General features: G+C 39.3%; 2 protein-coding genes across 4 annotated transcripts; both read right to left on the bottom strand.

The window, feature by feature from the left end:
• Positions 1–3,240: 3,240 nt before the first annotated feature.
• Positions 3,241–13,900, bottom strand: katna1 (katanin p60 (ATPase containing) subunit A 1). Of its 3 annotated transcripts, XM_042223160.1 has the most exons (12): positions 13,734–13,900; positions 12,254–12,368; positions 11,931–12,096; positions 11,706–11,845; positions 9,718–9,913; positions 9,367–9,482; positions 9,055–9,160; positions 8,819–8,977; positions 8,340–8,466; positions 8,111–8,245; positions 7,464–7,590; positions 3,241–4,007 (listed from the first exon to the last, which is right to left on the bottom strand). In XM_042223160.1, exons 2-12 carry the CDS (start codon positions 12,286–12,288, stop codon positions 3,809–3,811), a joined length of 1,506 nt encoding a protein of 501 aa, XP_042079094.1. In that variant the 5' UTR covers positions 12,289–12,368; positions 13,734–13,900; the 3' UTR covers positions 3,241–3,808. The 3 variants fall into 3 exon arrangements, with proteins under 3 accessions (XP_042079094.1, XP_005931136.1, XP_005931137.1); XM_005931074.3 differs by lacking the exon at positions 12,254–12,368 and having other exon boundaries at positions 13,734–13,899; XM_005931075.3 differs by lacking the exons at positions 12,254–12,368; positions 13,734–13,900 and adding an exon at positions 13,376–13,727.
• A 2,951-nt stretch (positions 13,901–16,851) lies between these two features.
• srp9 (signal recognition particle 9) lies at positions 16,852–22,449 on the bottom strand. The gene is made up of 3 exons (XM_014336420.2): positions 22,242–22,449; positions 22,028–22,096; positions 16,852–18,193 (listed from the first exon to the last, which is right to left on the bottom strand). The coding sequence occupies exons 1-3, from the start codon at positions 22,311–22,313 to the stop codon at positions 18,074–18,076; spliced, it is 261 nt and encodes an 86-aa protein (XP_014191906.1). The 5' UTR covers positions 22,314–22,449; the 3' UTR covers positions 16,852–18,073.
• Positions 22,450–22,665: the final 216 nt, after the last annotated feature.

The following is a 22,665-nucleotide window of genomic DNA, read 5'->3' on the forward strand; positions in this document are numbered from 1 at the left end:
GAGCACTACCAGAGCTATTAAAAAAAAAAAACCTTCAGCAGCACACTGGTGTGAATGTGTCTGACCAAACAATCAGAAACAGACTTCATGAGGGTGGCCTGACATCCTTCAGTGGGCCCTGTGCTCACTGCCTGGCACATTGAAGCCTGTATGGCATTTACTATAGAATACCAAAAATGGCAGGTTGACCAGTGCCATGTTGTGCTTTCACAGATTAGAACAGGCGAGCACATGTGACAGACATGAAAGGGTGTCAAAAAGCTACGGAGAACGTTATACGTCCTGTAACATCATTCAGCATGACCAGTGTGATGGTGGGTCAGTGAGGGTCTGAGGAGGACTATACATACACACCTCTAAAGGTTGAGCAACAGCACCCTGACTGCCATTAGGTATTAGGACGACCCAACACTAGTGCAGTGGGTCCTGAGGTCCTCCTGGTTTACAACAATGCTTCATGTGGTGAGAGTATGCAGGCAGGTCCTGGAGGCACAGGCAGAGCCAGACATTTGAAACACCCGGGGCTTAGCCCAAAAGGGTAGTATGCATGTGGGATTTTTTTTTTTTTTTTTGGGGGGGGGGGGGTTTAGAAATGACTGAAAGATTAATAGGCTCTGTTTTGAGTTTTGTTCAAAAAAGAATGACTTCATATAGGGAAAAATATATATCACATATGCAGGACACCTTAAACTAGTTTTTTAATTAAGCAGCAAGGCAGAACAAAGTCGGGGCTGTATCAAGACACAGGGACTAAACCCCAATTCAACCAGACCCAGAACTGATCCGGAATTAAAACAGGACTACAACAGTTCAAAATCAGGACTACTGAGGACTTAACCAAGACAGAACCAGAATCAGAACTAGATGATAGTAGCACTAAAAATCATCATAGACCTGCACTACACTTATTTTTTAATTCTACCAAAGTACCACTATTTAGATTGAGAAAAGTTTATATAATTATTTAGCCTTGTTGTGCAAACAAGCCTGCATAACTTAATAAATGTAGAATTTGAAAAATAGCAAACCTAAAAAGAAACACTAGGTACGAGATACATGAGTACCTATGATACGGTGATACTTTTGGTAAACAACCATTTGACTAACATGTGTGTCTCACCTGCTCTTGTTCATCTCTGTTCTGTCCTCATTCTCCTCTCTCTCCCTCTTTGTGCTGACAATCATCAAATATACAGTTGAAACCAGATATTTACTCTTCAGATCAAAACACAAACACTTTTTTAATTGTAACATCAAATCAGACTAAATGTTTATTTTTTTTAGATTGATAAATATAAAAAACATATTTGTTAACTTTAAGAGTAAAGAGAGAAACTATCTGTATTTCTTAATTGTAAATGGCACCAAATTGTATTCAAACTTGAGCCACACTTATGGAGCTCCACAGTTCTTTTTCCTGGTGTTTTGGTTGACATCTCTTGATTTTCCCATGTCAAAGAAACAGGCTCTGTGTTTTGCCTTATATGCATCCACAGCTGTGCCACCAATTTACTCACATGGACTCTACGAACCTATCAGAAGCTTCTTCAGCTCAGAATGGAATCGTCTGGAGTTTTCTTATTAATTAACAATAAACTTAGTGTACATGTACTCCTAAATTTGATGAAAGTGTTAAAAAAAAATAGACAGCTCTGTCTCTCTTTATTCTGACATTTAACTAATTCAAAAGATATTTCAATATTTATTTATCCAAAACAAGTTTACTCTAAATTGATGTTGTACAGTAAAAACAATGTTCTTGTGTGTTCCATAAAGTGTATGTAAATATCTGGTTTAAACTGTGAATATACTGCTGTGTATTGAAGTTCCTCATGTTTTGCATAGAAATATACTGAACAACATACAAAGCATAATATATAAAATACTACCAGAGTTTTTTCTTTGAAAGACGCTCCTTATGTCCATTCTTGTATATCAGTACATTACTGAAACCGATTTATTTAGCCGTGGAGGGTAACAACTGAAAATATGAAATAAACACACATGTAAGCTGAGACTCTCTAAAGAAACAGCATTGTTGTTGTTCGGCTTTTCATTTTGCCATTTGTTGATTCACTTGAAGAGCGAGTAACATAATATGGGTCAAGTGATCAGTTTGATATCAATCTTTCGTGATTCACCGTCATATTTACATTATTTGTACAGTACGAATGATTTTCTTTGGTACCTGGTCAAACTTCAGTTCTCTGTCTGCCTAGCTCCGTTTCTCCAACAGCGCAGCAGCTGCCCCGCCCCGCTTACTGCCTGAGCTCGGATCATACCAATATTAGGGGGATTTACGCACAGTCGTAAATTCCCACAGTGTGCTTCGAATATTGTGTGTAGTTTTTTGCTTTATACAGTTGTCAGTCAGGCATCTAACTATGAAAAAAAAATTACACCCCAAAAGACCCCGGGCTTCTGAAAAAACAACCCGGGCTTAAGCCCAGTAAGCCACCCCCCCGCTCTGCCACTGCCTGGAGGATAAATTAACTGTTACCACTGAATGCCCCCCCCCCCGACTCGTCTGACCCAAATCCAATAAAACACCCTGGGACATTTGGTTTCAGTCTATCCAACACCAGCAGGCTGTACCTCAGACTGTGGAAGAGCTCAGTTCAGCAATCTGAAACACGCCGCCTTAAATTAGTCTCCCTCCCCACTCCCTTTAACCCAGCTACAGCTCATGGAGGTTTGAACAGCAGGTGGAGCCATAGCTGTGTGAGTGACAGACTCAGTCCAGATCAAAAGTTTAAGACAACTTGTAAAATGGCAAAACAAACAAACAACAAAAAAATCTTCTTTTTTTTTTCTCCTTTTTTTTTTGCGCCATGTGGTCCTAAACTTTTGATCAGCTGTAAAACAGCCTGTTTCAGTTTAAGCATTTTTTTTCAATAAATTCCATGCTCAAAAAATGTTTTGTCTCACTCTCATTTCTTCTTGTTGGAGGGTGAAGCTCTACCTGGAACCTTGTTAAGATCCAACCATGCAAAATATGATTTATTTATTTATTACCATTTTTCAAGTGGTCTTAAACTTTTGATCGGGACTCTATTAAGGACACCCCCTCTCAGTAACATACAGATCCAAGCATAGAAAACCTGAAACAGAGCTTGCAGGATACAGGGGAACTTGGACAGGTTTGTTTTGGTTGCAATTAAATGTGTGAACTCATCTGTGTGTAGATTTTTTTTTAAGCAGATATAGTGAGCAATAAATAAACTTGCACGTATCGCAATATAGAAATGGCTTCTTAGTTTAATGTTTATAAGAAAAATGTTATAGATCCATACGGTTTAAAATAAAATCAAGTGCAAAGTGAAAAGAACAACAATAAAGGGAACAACATTTGATTGGCTGGTTCTGTATCCAACAGATACACCAGCACAAAGACAATAAAACGACACTGAGAATAAACTAATAATATAACATGTTTGGCCTTTTACTATTAGTGTATTTCAGGAAATGCCGACGTTTTGTCAGTTTTTCTAATAGCTATATCCGATTTGTCTAACATTTTGGCAACATGTTCAGGACCAGTCAACTAAAATGATTAAGTCCAAAAATGAATTGTATCAACAATCAGCTCCGAGTTGTTCTTCTTTCGACACTCACTGAGATGAAAAGGTTTGCATAGCAACAACATGTACAAGAGTTACCACTTTTCAAGTGCAATTACGTTTGTAATAAACCTGCCTGCTGATTCAGAAATGTACTTGCAGCTCGATACACCAGAGCTGACACATTTCTCCAAGAAAACATTTCAGTTAGCAGGAACACAAAACCTTACACTACACTTAAAGTTTCATCAGCAGGAGCCAAACTCCTCGATCCACTTTTCATACTTTTCCAGGTCAGCTGCAGAAACTGATTTGGACACTTTCCTCAAAGCGGACTCAAAGTCCTCCATGGTGGTGGGCATGTGCATCTCATCCCGGGAAATGTTGCGGATCTCCTCTGGAGTGAGGCCTTCGATCCTTCGCCTCATGGCCATCAGAGATGCGTCCCTACGCAACACACAACAACGATTTGTCAGATTTCACTTAATACTGTTCATCACATACAAACCTTTAGGTGGGAATGTTAGGTTAAATTGAAACCAAACTCATGAATGTTTTCAGCGTGCATTATCATACTGCAAAATTGCACCCAGCTGTGGAGATTATTCTTGTTGCAGAGTCCCTTGCATCAGCGTCTCTCTTAGTCCCCAAGAAAGTGTTATAAAGCAAGCAACACAGCCAAAGAGTACCGTAACTAGGGTTGCCAACTCCCTGAAAAATAAATAAGGGACACCTCGTGGCCAGGGCCGGGCGACCCAGTTGTCTTTACCCTTCCCACTGTGGTGAATTTTCTAGCTCTTTTTTTGTGTGTGAAATTATTTTTTGACTTGAATTTGATTTAAGCAGATGCATATTCTATTCTTTGTGATATGAACACATGTGAAACAAATGATCATTTAGCCATTTATTTTTAGCTCACAATGACAACATTAACACAATAAAACAGGTCTCTTTCTCAAACAGAAGCCTGTCATGCTTAACTTTTGAGAATATAAGTAAATCTTTCTTTAAAAGAACTCTGTCCTGCTTAACTTAAAATAATAGAAAGCAATAGAACAAAATATTCTTGTAACAGTGCACATTTAGTGCATTTAGTACAATTGGCTTCAGCTGAGGTATTATTTCAGCTTTTGCTCCTGTTTGTAAACCCGCTTGTTCCCATGATTACGCATCATAACTCATCATCATTATTCATCTATGTATTACTTTTACGTATTAGTCATCTATTTGTTGTAATCATCTATCCTTGCAGTTGTTTATTACACAAAATAAGTTATATTATCACACTTCTGGCCACATAGCGCTGATATTCACTGCACATGCCCATATTAACTTTTTCCAGCCAGGTGTTTTCCTTTTCCCATTCTTCCCTTTCTCTGAGGGGAACAAACATTGCTGCTCTAATGCTGGGCTCACACTGTGCGGTTTTAGGCCCATTTTGAGACGATTTTTGAGTCGTGCGACCGATTTGGTGATCGGACCGATTTTGGCCTTCATCGTGCGTCGTGTAGTATACGTGGGGTAACGAGAAGTGATTAACACCTCACGACCAGCTCCCGATCATCAATCGCTCGTGAGGGTGTCACCGAAGGCGCTCACACTGCTCACGCGCAAACACGTAAACGTCGGTGAAATAGACGGAGCAGCGCGGCTGTGCAGTGTGTGATCTGGACACAAGCGACGGAGGCACAACTTGTAGAACTTTGAAAAGCTCATCCGAGCCTTTTCGATGTGGCCTCACAAAATTATCACGACCACAACAACCGTGAAAATAGTTGGATTTACACTGCTGCTCAGTCACAGCTGCCTGATCATGTTTTTCATTAGCAGTTTAGCAAAGTTGATGGTGGTGGTGTGTCTGTGTGAGTGAAAGACAGAGAGAGCGACAGAGTTTCTGTTATAACCTTCATGCTATGGAGGCACAGTGTGAGCACTCAGGTCGCATCAGAGCATCGGGCGATATAGTGTGAGACCTGCATCGTGACCTATGAACTTCTAACCCTGCGAGTCAATCGTGCAGTTTGAGCAGGAGCTGAATAACGTGACTGAAAAAAAATCGCACAGTGTATGTCCAGCTTTAGGTGTACTGTCGTCCGAGACTTGCACCGCAGTGTCGGCGTTTGTTTCCCTGTTGGCCATGCTTCTTGTTGTGGTCATCTGTTGTCTTCCGGTATTTTCTCGGTAAGCGACCTTTCCTCGACCAATGAGATGAGCGGTAATCTGAATTGTTATACTCGAATTGTCATAAGTGTGCTGTCAGCTCATTGGTCACAAAGCAGGAGAGGGGCTGGGAATTATGTTTTCAAACAAAGTGTTAATTCCATTAAAAGTTATAGACTACTTTTGGTTCTCACTGTATTACGGGACAAAGTGCGTCCCTTATTAGCTCAATACGGGACGTGTGCTTTTGTTTCGAAATACGGGACGATTCCGTTTTTTAAGGGACGGTTGGCAACCCTAACCGTAACAGTCCACTAACATCAAACACATATGGCTACCAGCACAGCAGACTTTAACACAAGCTCACAAAATGATGTGGTTTCACATAGGAATGTGCTAGCCAGTCTAGAACACAAGAAACCTAGAATTAGCGAGGAAGCAACAATTTGTCCACGTTAGCCGCTAATTTATTATTAGCTAACAAACAGGAGCTTCGTGAGCATCAGCAGAGTGATCACGATTCACTCTCTCTCATCTGGTTAGTGTTAGCAAAAACTAGTTTTACTGCTAACACGGACAAATTGCAAGACATCTTATGTAGCAAAGTACCATATTTTTCAGACCATAAGGCGCACCGGATTGTAAGGCGCACTGTTGATGAACGGGTCTGTTTTCATACATAAGGCGCATTAAGCGATACAAAACAGGCAGATAAGTCAAACTTTACTCAATTTATTCTTCTTGCTTCCTCCATTCATTAATGTTGAATTCTCTGGCAGCTGCTCTATTCGCATGTTGTTGCAGTATATTAATGACTAACCTCGTATCTTGGACTGATTATCTCAGTTGTTCTGACTGAAGTTTAGTCCGTTTACAGCATCCTGCCATGCGATTGCATTTGTTAACTTTTATCGAGTGGAAAAAAGTTAGCGTTCATCCTCCAGCTTCACTGTGTTTATGTTACGCTAACATAGCTGTATCGCTAGGGATCACGTAGCACATCATTATATACCAGATAGTCCAACTTCAGTAACCCTACAAAAGTCACTGCTGTTTAGTTTTCTGTCTTCATTTATGTTGGACGTGATAACAGAGCTGTACGTTTAAATTTTTTCAGAAATCTCTCAGTCATGGTATATCACGTTTAGGTGGAAACTAGCGAGCTAACTTCCTGCGAACTCCATTAAATTGACTAAATTCTATTTTCATGGATGCCTGGATGTTAAACTTAATTGTTACACCTGGTGAAGCAGAAACGCTGATCCTGTTATTAAAGATGAAGGAATTTAGACAGTTTTTAACTCTCAGTGATCCTGCAGTGTTCGTTTGACTCTGGGACCTGAAACAGACGGAGTTTTTGACCCTGGATTACTCCGCGAGGCTCCTGACTATGGCAGCCGTAATGCTCCAACAATCCATCAAGCGGTGCAGCTTCGTAGCTTACCAAAGTTGTACTAAAATGTTTTTTGACAGATTTTTGAGCGCAGTGTACCACATGAAATCGGTTCGAGGTCAGTAAGCACAACCAGAATTCATACATAAGCAAACCGGATTATTAGGCGCACTGTTGATTTTTCAGAAAATTCAAGGAGTTTAAGTGCACCTTATAGTGCAGAAAATATGGTACTGCAAATACCAAGACTACAGTTCATTTAACTACCAGGGCCATCAGTAAATATCAGCAGTTATCTGGAAGTTATGCTTAGTGTATTCTTTAAACTTAATTTTGAAATATGCCCTGACCTGCACACGTTAGTGATGTCAGCTCCTGAGTAACCCTCCATCTGCTCAGCAATCTTGTCCAAGTCCACGTCGCTGGCCAGCTCCAGCTCCCTCAGGTTAATCTTGAGCAGCTCCACTCGCCCCTTAGCTGCAAACAGAGGGCCAACAGCAACTAGAGCATGCTTTCTGCTTCAGTAAATGGTCATTTCATCAGCAATATTTACACGAAGACAGAAGGTCATCATTTACTCAGCATCGTTAGCAATTTAGCCCTCCTTGAGAATATTTATGTTGGGACTGTAATTCCATGTTGTACATTTCTAAATCAACATTTGTCAAGTTTAATTAACACAAAGCAGACACTGAACCAGGCAGCCTTCTGGCATGGTTATAAATGTTTCCATAGAACAGAAAGTAGCTTTAAAAAAGCTGCATGTTCTGTCAGCTGTGTGCACTGTGCTTCAAATCAGTGGAATGTGAGGAATGTGGAGGCTGAGCAGCTGATGCTTGTCACCAAGTCAAGCAGTTATGATCCAATCTGTTATGATCCCTTATTAGTTATTGAAACATGCAACACTTTTTAGAGTTTAGAGTTGTTGGCAGTTTTCATTTTCAATAATTGCATTTCATTGCCTACAATGTGGAAATTAGTAAAACAACAATTGTACTTGAAGGAAGAGGAATGTAGATCCGCTTCTCCAGGCGCCTCCTCAGAGCCTCATCAATGTCCCATGGAAAGTTGGTTGCAGCCAGGACCATCACCATCTTTGATGGGTCGTCGTTCTCTGATGCTCCACCAACACCTGCGTAAAAACAACAACAAGAAGAGAAAAAAAACTGCCTCCATCAAAAGGTAAATATATCTAGCATGAATGGAAATAGACAAAAGTTCTATACCATCCATTTGCACAAGTAGCTCTGCCTTTACTCTCCTGCTAGCTTCATGCTCCTCTGAGGTTCCTCTGCGGCTGCACATTGAGTCAATTTCATCAATGAAAATCGTGGTGGGAGCATAAAAACGTGCCTGTACGGGGACACATGCAATGACTCAGATCAAGCACATTAAAAAAAAAAGTGTATTATTTTTAATACTAAGAAATTGTTTAACTTTACACAAAGATTGTTATAATTGGTTCACAAAATGGCGTAACTTAATATGAAAGCAGGTTTTATTCAGTTAATGATTATTTATTAATGAGTGATAAATTCACTCTCAGAAATAAAGGTGCGTTAGGAGATTTCCATCCACTAGAGGGCTCCAAAAACTAACTTACAGTCCTGACAAATTAAAGGAAATACTACTACAGACAACAGAAACTAAGTTCAGAACATTCAAGCACACCAACAAACACAAAACTGACAAAAACTGAACTTACCATTTCAAAGAGAAGGCGAACTAGTTTCTCAGACTCTCCTCTGTACTTAGAGGTCAGAGTTGATGAGGAGACATTGAAGAATGTGGTTCTACATTCAGTAGCAACTGCTTTAGCCAGAAGTGTTTTCCCGGTGCCAGGAGGTCCCACCATAAGCACACCCTAAAGAAGAAAATAACGTCTATGTAACAGGACGCATGTGATACAAGTGATGACACAAACTTGTGCTTGCACACTACCTTCCAGGGTCGTCTTATTCCTTTAAAAAACGCTGGCATCCACATCGGCAACACAACTGCTTCTTTCAGCAGTTTTTTTGCATCTTCCAAGTCTGCGATGTCATCCCTATAAAAACAGTTTAGACTGATGTTAGATGTGAAAACTCTCAGGGAGGCTGGTGTTCATGCCAAGAAAGATAGATAAACCTCTACAGGACAAAAAGGCCATTAAGTGAAGCCAAAGCAGACATACCAAAAACTACAGTTTGTCTAACGGAGGAAAGCTCAAAGACTACAGCTTAGTCATTCAAGGCATCTGAAACGTTCACCTACCATTTAATATTTGGATTTTGAGATATAATATCCCTCTCCAGAGCTTCCACGAGGTCTTTATCATATCCTGCCCCATCAAACCTCTTTGCTTCTTTCTCCTGGACATCTGATTTATTCTGAGAGGCAGACCATAAATAAGTAAATACAAATAAAATAACCCTTCCCAGTTCCTTGAACAAATCCCTCGGGAAAAAAAAAACCCAAACTGGAATGACAGGCTAGGTAGTGAGTAAACAGACCGCATGTGATACTGTTTGATCAGCAATACTTTGTGACTTTTTGTTATGTGGTATAATAGAGAAGGCTGTGACTATGTGTGCTGCAACTTTGAACCGTCAACATATCGCTCACCTTATCGTCCTTTGCTTTGCCAGCAGCCTCCTTTGGTTCCTTCTTTTCTTTGCCCTTGGAAGGTCTGCTTCTGTCGCCGTTGGCCCCTCGGGGCAGGTGCCTCTGCTGGGCCTTCACAGCCACACTCAGGCGGTTGTTTGCAGGTTTGCTGTCTTTGTAGGGGTTGGTAGGACGTCTGACAGGACAGGGAGAATGTCTGTGAAGAAAACAGGGATAAGACTATCAACTGCAACCCCTTAATGTCAACAGGTGTTAAATCATTGAAACATTTACATTCTTTGTGAATCAGCTGTTGCCTTAGTGCTTGGAGCACAAACCAGACAGAACCGTATGATTGATCGTTTTTTTTCCCCCCCTAAAAAATAACGAACCGAAAACAACCCCAATAATCCAACCACCAAAAACCAAACAAAAAACCTAAAAACAAAAACCTTCAATTAAAAACAACAAAAACAAAACAAAACGGCAAAACAAAAAAGCAAAAAACCAAAAGGAAAAAAAAAAAAAAGACTGAGACACAGTCCTGCATTTGAAGTTAATGCTACTCTTTTTTTCCCCTCTAAACAAAAACAAACATTTATTTAACCAGGACGTAAAACTCGTGAGATCAAGCATCTCTTGTGAGAGTGTCCTCGGTGATGATGATAATAAGCTAGCATGTTTTTTTAAGCATCATCATTTGCACTAGCAGCCTAAATTTTCCAGACTCTCAGTCCAATCTGCTTCTCATTTTGATTCAAGGCAACCTCTGCGAATGAAAAATGAGACAAGCCCCTAAATGCCAAAAACAGTCCCATTAAACAGCCAACGTTACAGTTTTTTGTTGGGCTTTTTTTTGGCACAGACATGTTTACAGACTGTACAAAAACAGATTTGGTCTCTTTGCATAATTTTCCTCTTAAAAACTAAAATCTGTATGGTGGGTGAAATGGTTAGAGGCAGCTGTAGCCAAATAAGACGAATAAGACGGCGTCCTTTGTGGTATCTGCTATCAAAGACGTTTGTGCTTCAGTTTTGCTGAGTGAAATTCCAGTATTTTATAAGACAGCACTGATGTGCAGATATCTGTGTTACAAATATACAGTCTGCTAATTACCAGATAACTTAAAACTCACTTGAACTGGGTGGGTGGAGTGCTATTTATTGTGTATAGCATCAGTATAAATAAAAATCACACAATATTAGAGAAAGAACCACAAGAATATGTAAAGGTTCTCAGTCATCTAGGTCATCGCAATCTAAGGAGCTTGGAAAGAAAGAGTCTGGACTTCTTTAAGCTTCTTAACAGAGAAGCTGATGAGATGAGAGGTGAAACATCTTCAAGAAACTTAAAGAAGTCCAGACACTTTTTTTTCCAAGCTTCTTAGACAACCATACAAATCACATGATCCTCTGTGAGTAGTAGTCAGAGATGGTGTGGTAGAATAACTTCCTTTTAACAGGAAGAGACCAGAACCAAGCTTAAGGTGGAGTAGCTACCTGCCATAATCTGCTTGTGGCAGATAGCTGCTCTCATCCCAAAAAGGAAATTTCTGGCTTTGATAAAATAAATATATACATTTTTTAAAAATTACTAATGTTGTTCAAAATGGAGCATGTGGCCAAAAAAATATGTTACAAGCATACAAGCAACATAATATAAACTATGTTGCGAAAGTTAAAAAAAAAAATAAAAAGGTGAATTTTTCAAGAAGTGCATCTCTGACAGTTAAAAATACACAGTTTGAGGTTTACCAGCCATCTTTCTGGAGGGCAGAGCAGGAACAAATCAAGCTCACAGAGGCTTACAGAGGTTCACTGATCTCAATCATATGACTACATCATGACTATTGTTCTTGGCTTATTCAACAACTGCAGTTCAGAAAACTGCAGAATTGCACCAGAAGCAGATATGTGTTCACGAAGCATCGGAATTTGTAGCATATGAAATTTCCTAAGCAACGAATAAGCAGAAAATAATACGTGTATGTAAATAGCCAGTGCAGTACCTCTGTTCCACATGCAAAGGTCTCATTTCAAAATCATCATGGTTACTGGGTTTAACAGGAGCTGTGTCCAACTGAAAGTTCCCCAGAGTTGACATTATGTCCTGAACTTGTTGATTCTCTTCGATGATTTCCTGCCACAGCTGAGAAACAACCACAGGTGCATGCATAAGAAAAATTGGTACCGGCTCCTCATATGATCAGATAAAAGATCAGCACTACATTTACCTGCTGCCACCTCTGCTGGAAACTGCTGTCTCGCAACGTGTACACATATTTTTTGATTTGTTCAAGCAGCCCATGATAGAGAACACTGGCTGAGCTGTAGTTTCCCAGCAAGGCATATTCACGAGCCAGTTTCAGATTCTCACTAATTTCCCGTAGACTCATACTGCTGTGGAAACAGACAACAGGTTCACAAAAAATTATAACGCTGACTGGTCAAAGTGGGCATGCTGCTGACAGTGAAATAAGGAGTGTTGAATAACTACAGCGCAGACAGAGATTGAAGTTTTAAAAATCTTACCAAAAAACAAAAAGCTTGCATTCACCTGATGTAATCAGTAGAACATTTTCTCAGGACCATTTGAGGAACTACCCGTGTTCCTACTGGAAATGCAGGCAGTTTCTACATCAAGTACCATTTTTCTAACAAGGTCTAGTTTCCTGCCATTGTAAAAAATAAATTTAAATATTCAATTCAATTTTGTTTATATAGTGTCAAGTCCTAACAGCAGTCACCTCAAGGTAAAGACCCTAACAAAAATACAGAGAAACCTCAACATTCAGAGGACCGCCTTATGAGCAAGCACTTGGTGACAACCGGAGGTAAAAACTCCCTTTTAACAGAAAGAAACCTCCTGTAGGCCCAAGCAGGGGCAGTAATCTATTGAAAGTAGTTGGGGGTGATGGATAAGGAGGTAAGACAAAAGACACAGTGTGAAAACGAGTCAGAGATTAATTAAATGCAAACTAATGTATAAACAGACAGTGAAAAGAGGAGACAGGTGCCCTGTTGTGTTTCAACACAAAAACATGAAGCTACTGTAAAACTAACAAATTGTAAAGATCCACTGGTTTTAGTATTACTGCTTTCTTCTTTACTTTTTGCCTTAAATTCTTTTTTTCTGGTTATTGTTTGTTCTGATACAGATTGAGGTTTGATTTACTCCCTGAAAAATAAAATTTTTGTTTTTCCCAAAGGGCTAGAAATAGCAGGACAAAGAATGGAATAATGTCACGCAGACTTATTACCCAAACCACTGTTCATGCGGACTAAAGTGCTCATTTTGAGCCTGGAAAACACTACAGTGACCTTTTTGAAGTGGCATATTACAAGCCATAAGGTCTCTATTACGTACTAGAATCATTACACTTGTTAAACAGATATTTTATATGCATTTGCATTTTTTACTATCCAGATTATCTGGACATAAATACCTAAACTTTAATAGCTGGCCTTAAAATACCATCTTGGTGCTAGTTCCATTGTCAGATGGCCCGGGCACAACACCTCTGTTGTATACAATCTATGAAAAATACCCAAGAACATATGTAGTGCCATCTGGACACTGCTTTATATAAGAGTGATACTATATTTACGACACGTGCACAGTTTAAAACATGTTGTCACATTCAGCGAAACATACGTAGTTGACAAGTGTGACTAGCACCTCTCAGCTGAAGTTGTTTCTCCACAGATTAGACGGAGCCTCGCCCAACTATAATCTGTTAAAGGCAAAATGCGACACTCAAGTCCACACGTACAAGATGCTAACGTTTCAAAGATGAGAAGAACAGCTCCTTTGTTCGTAGGAACCTAAATGTTAGGCAAGATAACTAAACTAAACGCTAGTGTACGTTTGTACGCGGTAGTGGTGACGTTAACGACAACCGACGCATCCTTAAGTTTGAATTTCAAGCCGGCTGGCTGGCTTCTCTCACTCTGGTTCAAACTGTAAACGCATCGTCTTCGCAAAACTTGATGAACACAGTTGCTGAAACGACACTGAAACAGCTTTTGACACAAACCTGGTGTAAGTCGCATTTATGCTCAACTTTTCCTAAATGTGGCCGTGGTTCAGAGAAAGGCTGCGCACAGAATCCATCGGACTGGGAAAATAACTACACGATCTGGGGACATTTGTAGTCCAATTCATGACGGAAGTTTGTCACAGCGCACGTTGCGTATGCAAACCAGCTAGGGGCGAAAAGTTTTGAACTTCCGTTTTCGACCTTCAAAATTAAAACGTCAAACGTTATATGGACGTAAAAGCACAAAAAACTAAACGTAGAGTTCCCTGAAAAAACAATAACGTCACTACGACTACTACTCACAGTGAATTACTCGCCCTATCTCGGTCATCTTAAGTAAGGCAAAGTTTGCATAATTTTTTTAAAAGTTCCTTCTGACGAAAGGCAGCCATCAGTTATCTATTAACATAAAACATTTCTGAATATTCCTGCTGTATTTTTTAAGTTCACTCTTTAGGGGAGCAGTGGTTGGCACTGTTGCCTCAGAGCAAGAAGATCCTGGATTTGAATCTGCTAACCTGGAGTCTCTCTGTGCAGATGTGAGTAGCTGGGCTCTCTCTGTGCGTTCCTCTTCTTCCCAAAGGAATGTGATTCTAATTTGTGAATATGAGTGTGTATAGTTGTCTTTCTTTGTGTCAACCTGGTGACAGACGTGAAACCTGTGCCCTGTTGTTGCCCAATGACACCTGGGTTGGACTCTTGCCACCTTGAATTGAATACGCAGAAGAAAAATGGACGGACCTTTAATAAAGATCTTCATGTTTTGGGCGAGCACGTGTGCTTATACCAGGGTTTTAATAGTTTTGCAATTTTCATTAGTTTTTATTTTTATTTAGTTTTGACTTCAGATTTTCAATTTTACATCAGTTTTAATTAGTTTTTACCAATTGTTTGCTAGTTTAGTTTAGTTTTTATTTTTTTTGAAAATCCTTAGTTTCAGTTTAGTTTTGATTAGTTTCAGTTATAGTTTTAGTTGTGTTTGCAAAAATTAAGTGTAACAAAATCCCAGTTTCGTCATATCAGTCATTCTCTTCTGCTTATTTTTGGGTATGTTGCTATTCCAGCTACCATACCCTACACAGGTCGCCTATCTGTCGCAGGGCTAACACGCAGAGACAGACAACTCACATTTCCACCTATGGGTTCTTTAAATAAATACATACATAAAGGCAGATGAACAACCATTGATACCAGGCAACTATCCATCCATTCGCTTCCGCTTATCCTTTTCAGGGTCGTGGGGGGCGCTGGAGCCTATCCCAGCTGTCATAGGGCGAGAGGCGGGGTACACCCTGGACAGGTCGCCAGTCTGTCGCAGGGCTAACACACAGAGACAGACAACCATTCGCACTCACTTTCACTCACACATAGTGGCAATTTGGATTATCCAATTAACCTATCCCCACAAGTTGCATGTCTTTGGACGGTGGGAGGAAGCCGGAGTACCCGGAGGGAACCCACGCAAACACGGGGAGAACATGCAAACTCCACACAGAAAGACCCCGGCCTGATGGTGGAATTGAACTCAGGACCTACTTGCTGTGCGGCAACAGTGCTAACCACCGTGCTACCCTTACCAGGCAACTATAAAATGTATATCTTGGCCCCAATGAGACTATTAACTCTTGCAGCACCGGGTTTTCGTAATTTTGGTTCAAGTGAATTGATAAACTTTTTGAAGGCAATTGACTCACAGAGTTATGTAGATATCCCCGTCCTGTTGTCTCGGGATGCATCACGCTGCCTTGCCTGGGGTTAGCTTCTGTTTTCTGGCTTCTGTTTCTGGGGATGAGGGTTGAGTGTGCTCCCTTACCTTCTCAAGGTAAGGGAGCTCAAGCCTTCTTGTGCGAGCTTTTCAAGTGCACTTTAAGGTTTGTGGGATTTTTTTCCCTTTAGAAATGTCCCTCATAATTTGTCTCTTTCCACTACAAGACACTTGCTTTATCCAAAACACAGTCATATTCAAAGTAATCCCAAATCGGACTCTGGCGCTTTCTCCCGACATGATTCTGCGCGTGGACGGAGCAGCAACACAGACGACTCGACTAACGTACTGCCACCTGCTGGCATAATGAGACGGCAAGAAAAAAATCTGGAAACTAAACTTCATTTTCACCCTTGACTATTGTATGACACGCACACATCAATGAAAACTAAACACATTTTTGCTATAAATTCAGTTAATTTTAGTTAGTTTTCCTTTTTTTGTTTTTATTTTTATTTCAGTTAACGAAAAAAAATTTTCACTTCTAGTTTTCGTTAACGATAATAACCTTGGATTATACTATGATAAACTTAACTTTCAGCATTTGTATTACTGATGAAAATGTTGACAGGGAAGACCCAAATACACATGTTTGTAGTTAGTTAGAAAAAAAGGCACTTTGACTACAACTGAAAAATGAATGAATATTCCTGAATATTTACAAGAAGACAACTCAGTAGCAGGGAGCCAGCAAAGAAAAGAACAATAGGTACAGAGATACTGAAAAATAAATTACAATCAATTCACGATTTACAGATCAAAGTTGATCTATGAAGGAACAAAACACATGTAGTTTGTTTTTTATGTGGAGAACGTCATCCTGCATGACTGATTTATTGGTGGCTTAGGCTGTTGGACATTTGCACCTTAGAGAGCTCAAGGAGCTCAGTGACACCCTAATCCAGATCTGGAAAAAGATCCCCAGGACACCATCCACTGTTACATTAGGAGCATTCTCCAACAACATCATCCCCAGTGCCACTCATGGGGGAGAGCACATCATGTTTGAGACCGTTCTGCAGCTGCCATCCTACCTCAGAGCCGGGATCTGTACAAGGAAGAAGGTTCAGCATATCCACGACATCTTTCCAGCTGCTCATTTCACAAAACTATAATTTTAGAAACCAACATATTATCAAATATCATTGTCTCCATTTTGTCTTTCAACAAGAGGTTTGTATACTCCTGTTTTCCTTCATGTGCAGCTTTGCTTATTCTCTTTGGACTTGCCCCCAGGCTCCTTATTTCTATTGTTTGGATTTTGTGAATGTACTGGTAATTTCAGCAATTAAAGGCTCACTTTGAAGTCCTCCTTGCGTTTGTGTGCCTGCATTAAACACTCACTCCAGCTTTAAATATGACACAAATAGAAATTTTTATTTTTGCTTCTGTAATACCTTTTTCATATTGATCACTATGAATGAAAAAGTAAAAACAAGAACTTGAAAAATAATTGGACCAAGAATAAAAAAGTTACATAATTCACAAAGGGTTTTTTTTTCCCCCTGGGAAAAACTTGGTTAATTAAAACAAACATAACTTTTTCAGCTTTATTGAAATACACAGAAGGCCGATAAATGATCCATGTCCATCTGAGGACATGATGTTGCTGTGGTGCAGGAGTAAGAGTACCCGAGTACATGAACAACAGGAAGACCGACACACAGGTGATCGTTTAAATTAGTAAGCCCTTTTAAATTCCGTTTGCTTTGCTATATAATATTGCTTAAATTTGTTTTTCTAAATCAGCATTTATATTATATGTTTATTTACTTTGACTTATGACTAAGCTACATAAAACTGTACTTTTTGATTTTGTTGCATTTGAGTTATTTTAACTGCTTGGGCTAAATAAAGGACGTGTTATCTCATTAATTCAAACCCAATGTCATATAAGCTGTCTCGCATAATAACGTTGACGTATGACAGTTGAACACAATATAATCCATAACGAGATGAATAAAAGAGATATATTGCTGACTGGGGTAAACAACCATTTATTGAACATGTCAGTGTGGAAACACTGGGTTTTCTCCACACCCTTGCTGGGAAATCAGAAAGCTGTGCTTCATTCATGTGGCACAATGAGGGGGGACAAAAATCAAAGTAAACTGGGCTTAAACTGAATCTGACATAGCTAGAAAGATGAAAAAAAAAAAGACAAGTTATCTTCATTGCCCATCTTTTTCTTCCCCTTCAAAACTAAAAATTTATGGAAATGTCTTTAAAGAATTCAAGGTGCCAAAGCTGCTTACACAGCAGCTAATGTTGTTCCACCCCTACACGGATCTTACATTTAACTTACACCATTAGGGATGTGATCATGCCTGTAAAGGAAAGGTGGACAGTGAAACTTTAAAAAAAAAAAATAAAAAAAAATCCTGAAAATATATACAGTATATATCTATAGCTTCTCTGGCAGCATTAAACCAGTGTTAGCAGCCAGATCCAGCTCCCCACATTCCCGTTTTACAGACTCGTCCCACTCTGATGTTTCTATTCTCTCAGCAGCACCACCATGTCCTCTGAACTCAGTCCGAGAGCTCCAAAACTTTAGCTCTTCAAGAGCATTTTAGTCCGTCTCCATGGCACCACTGTGCGTCTCCTTGGACACCATGAGTCTCATCAGCTTCCCATGGAGCTTTTCAATCTTCTTCACGTCCTGGGCCTGGTCTGTCTTGTATTGTAAACACTGTAAAGATGGAGAAGACACCAAATGAAGGCAGTTACAGCATGAAAACTACAGGTTTTTACAGTTTTATAGTAGTGATTAAGTAGTCACCTAAATGATAGAGTTACATTGTTGCTTTCTTTTGGTGGTGCACACCTTTTTGTAAATCAATAATTGCTTGATACAGAGTTACATTATTTTGGCATGTGTACACGGTTCTACACTCAATGCCTTTTTAAAATAAATCTTACTATAATTATGTGACAAGAACACAATCAGCATCTTCTTAGCTCATGGATGAAATCCAAACTTCAATTAGACTGTAACTGGTCACAGAAGTCATTGTTATGCTTTGTAGCCTTGTGTAGCAGCACCACAGCTCTCCACTTGAGCAAGACCCACCATCAACAACAATATTCCAACACATTGGAGCTGGGGTTGGGTTTACAACCATGAGAGGTGAGCCTTAAGAGAGCTCAGCAACATCCAGGAACACCAGACCACCACAACTAATTAAGCCAGCACCAAGTACCCAGGGAAGACCCGCACAGACACAGGGAGAACATGCAATCTCCACAGAGAATGAACCTAGCCAGGATCCAAACCAGGGACATTTTTGCTGTAAAGTTACAGTGAAAACAACCAATTCAGGTCCCTGGCTGGTCAACCGGTGCATCTCTAGAAAACATCAACCAAACAACATGCACTATGACACAGCTGTGCTTGATGTGTTGGTTACCAAACAGCCCCACTTATATTCTCATATGAATAATACTAGACTCAAAGCAGTCTTCACCATGTATCACAACCCAAAAATTAAAGAAATTAATTCCAGTCCAAAGATCCATTAATTACTTTATACAAACTGTATGCGATGATTTACAAAGGGTCATTCCAATTACAAATTTCATGGCCCAAGTAAAGGCTTGTCTAGCCACTTTCAAGTCATTTGTTTCCACAAGCAATAATAAAATATGGCTCTCTCAAAACTTTATCTCAAAAGGATAAAAGCCTGAAATTTTCACTTGTTTTTCTTTACACAGAGCTGAATCAGGACCTGTAATTTGTGACTGAAATATATAAAAACAAATGCCAGTACTGGCTAGTTGAAAACTATAAGCAGTCCTGTAAAGTACCATATATGAGCACACATTAATAATAATACAAAATAAATACATAAATAAAAACCTTCACATTGAGAAGTACTTATAACTGAAATTATTATTTTGTTAAATATATGCATATCCTTCATTTTTCAAGACCCACGTTGTAAGCAGCATGGTCAAGAAGCACTCTCATATTTCAGATTATGCTATCTATGCGCACACACACAAACTTTTGCAGCGTTCATTCATGCAGTCAGTATATCGAATGCCTGTGGCAGTTGTGGCATTAAGATTAGGGCTGGGTTATACTTATACATCAGACTGCAAGTTATGCCATGTCGACATGGCAACTTGGCTTTGCAAGACTACTTATGTGGAATAACTTACTAAGCCATTTTTCGTAACTTTTAATTGTTTTGCTATATTTAGTTTTCAAGATCAATTCTACCTACCACTTTGAGACTTATCGCCCTGAAGAAGTCTTGTAATTAAGATTACATTTAAAACTCCTACTGGCAAGCAGGGATCAGGAAATTACAAGTTAAAAAGTATTCTACGTGTTTTATTTTGTATTATTGTGAAATACAGCTAGACACCACTCACAAGCTGTTGCTCAGTGGCTTTTGCCATGTGATATTTGTATTATTAGTGTGTGCTAAAATATGGCACTTTAAGTGCTTAATTTATTCATTTTTTATAACCAATGCAGTTAAAAAATTTTATATATATATATATATATACATACATATACATATACATACATACACACACACATATACATACACATACAGTTTGATATTTTTTCCATACAAAAAAATGTTCAAAGGCATGAAAAAAAATTTGTCATTTCTTAAAATTATAAATGTATATTTTAACTCAAAAGTACAGGTTTTAAATTTAATGTTGCTGAAACAACAAAGTAATAAAAAAATAAATCTATCTGATCGACAAATCACTCATCTTTGGAAAAGAGAGTTTATTACAGAGAAATGTCTCTTTCCAAAATAAAAGCTATACTATAGGCTTCTTCTGGGCTATATTCTCAGCAGCATATTAAACATATCAGGTCCCCATAAGGAGAATCATGTGCTAACAGCTGTCTAAATGACTCGGGTAAAGTTTGTAGCATGCTTGCTTGTTTTTTTTTCTGCTTCCACTTGTCTTTGCACTAGGATGATGTCGGCGTAAATGTGCAGTCATATTCATTGTGTTCCCATTAGTGCTGTCAGCGTTAATCTGAAATGACGTTAACGCCACAACACGGCAAATGTCCGTTAACGAGCTACCGCGGATCGCCTCGTGCGTGGGGCTGGACGGCCAACACGTTAACGAGCAAACTGCGCTAACGCACTAGTTCCCACCAATGTAATAGAGCATTGCGTGGCACATCCAACATACTGTTTTACTTTTGTCCATGACGCGCTTACCTTCAGGGTCATACGTCACATGAAAACCAAAATAGTTCCAAACGCCAGATCTGAATGAGGGTGGGGGAGGTTCAATTTGCCATGTTGGAAGGAGAGCTTAACTTCTGTCTGCTAGCTTGCCCTGCGCTCAGTGAATCTGCGCTCGACTACTCCGCCTAGGCTGCACTGTCGAGCACAGATCCACTGAGCGCTCAACACAGACAGCATCGTCAGAAGGAAAGTTGATAAAATAAATTACAAATGTTGTATTGTTCGATACATATGCGTACCGAACCGAAAGCACTGTATCGAACGGTTCAATATCAATACAAGTATCGTTGCACCCCTAATATATATTATAATATAATATAATATAAATATATATATATATATATGTGTGTGTGTGTGTCCTAAAGTACAGAGTATGTTTCAATCCTGTACTAAGAAATATCAAAATGAAAATTTCCAGCTTTTATCTTTAATAGTTTGAGATGTTCATGTTCAAACATTGAAATTTGCACTTTGAAATTTGAGGCAAAGTGCACAAACATGCTAGATGGAGAAGTTGAGCAGAAGGCTCACAATGATTTGAGACTGAATTAATTATATGCCATTACCTCACTTAAAGAAAAAGTGGACAAAGTGGCATGATAATCTACATACTGTCATTTTCTCCTGTGCCTAAGAACCATTTAAGCCTCTTTACCCTGATTTTATATGAATTTATGGATAAATGATTTTAAAACGAAATTAAATCTAAGAACTTTCTTAGCATTTTGACAATGGGATCTACTCTAAGTATTAAGAAAGGTTGTGAATATAGGGCTAGATGCCAATATTATAAATCTGTAGTCTTCTCTAAAGATGAGTTTACCCGCCAACCTTCCAAAAAAATTCATAGAAGTGAAGAATTTGGGATATCTGGAATATAATGCAGCCAGGCCATTAGACATTGGGTATCACTGTCAAGTAAGCCTAATATTTCTACCATAAAATGAACACGGAAAAATCCAGCGCAACACAGGAAGAAGAAAAACAGCTAAAATGGTGTATCCCCCTCCCACTGCTCACACTTTATTACACAACAAAACGTAAAATATTACAGGAGCTTTATTAAACAAAAAAAGAAAAAAAAAACCTCGCAGCTGCTAGCCTGCTTGTGTTACTCTGCTACACGTTACGATTTAGCCTCGCACAAACTAGTACCAACAGACTCAGAAAACAAAGAAAGAAGTTTCTGGCTGCTCGTCCAAAAAACAAGTTTTAAGAGGTTTCTCAAGAGAACCTCTCATATTTCACTGGCTGGTACAAACAATTCCACGTTTTTTCCTCGGTGTACTTACCACAGCATTGTCAGTCACTTTAATGCACAGGTTTCCGTCGCAGTGTCTGTATTTTAGAACCACTCTGACCTGAAAAAAAGAAATAACATAACAAAAATGTTCAGAATTTAACATGAAAAAATATCGAACCACCAGTCAGCACAGTCACGTTGCTAACGTGCCATTTAGCTAACAGGCTATCCAGTATGGTACTTATTAAATAAAGCGTTATTACCTTCATTGGGTCTGTCAGATACAGTTTTTCTGCTGCACGGGCGAACTCCTCCCACGTCTGATAGTAAGGCATTGTTTTCACAAAGCTACAATACTAACAAAAGCAGAAAACAAGTTTGAATCGGATGTTCGCGTTTGCTAACTTCGGAACACCACATCAGCAGCAACGTGAGTGCAACCAATCAGACCGAAGAGACCACGGCGCGAACCCACATCCGGTGTGCGCATTCAAAATAAAAGCACAAGACTTGAACTTACTGAAAAATCACAAAAAAAGGTAAGAGTACCGTAAATCGAGCAGTGCTCCCTTACAAGCTATTAAAAGAGACAACGAACTGAAACACTGACTTGGATAAAAATCCTAGACCTGATTAGACCTTTGATCTTTTAAGCCTGAAACTCTGATTGGGACCTGGCATTTTTGT

This window comes from Haplochromis burtoni, unplaced genomic scaffold, assembly GCF_018398535.1.
Source record: "Haplochromis burtoni strain Fernald_Lab_line unplaced genomic scaffold, NCSU_Asbu1 Contig_103, whole genome shotgun sequence".
Classification (NCBI taxonomy): Eukaryota; Metazoa; Chordata; class Actinopteri; order Cichliformes; family Cichlidae; genus Haplochromis; species Haplochromis burtoni.

What these genes read in the sequence shown, in the direction of transcription:
- katna1 (XM_042223160.1), bottom strand. Translation starts at nt 12,288, where the DNA reads ATGGTCCTGAGAAAATGTTCTACTGATTACATCAG. An exon ending in CAAAATCCAAATATTAAATG is followed by an intron (nt 9,161 to 9,366) that starts GTAGGTGAACGT and finishes CTGTTTTTATAG; the next exon opens with GGATGACATCGCAGACTTGG. An exon ending in CTACATTCCTCTTCCTTCAA is followed by an intron (nt 7,591 to 8,110) that starts GTACAATTGTTG and finishes CTCTGTTTGCAG; the next exon opens with CTAAGGGGCGAGTGGAGCTG.
- srp9 (XM_014336420.2), bottom strand. Translation starts at nt 22,313, where the DNA reads ATGCCTTACTATCAGACGTGGGAGGAGTTCGCCCGTGCAGCAGAAAAA. An exon ending in ATCTGACAGACCCAATGAAG is followed by an intron (nt 22,097 to 22,241) that starts GTAATAACGCTT and finishes TCTTTTTTTCAG; the next exon opens with GTCAGAGTGGTTCTAAAATA. An exon ending in AAGTGACTGACAATGCTGTG is followed by an intron (nt 18,194 to 22,027) that starts GTAAGTACACCG and finishes CCATCTTTACAG; the next exon opens with TGTTTACAATACAAGACAGA.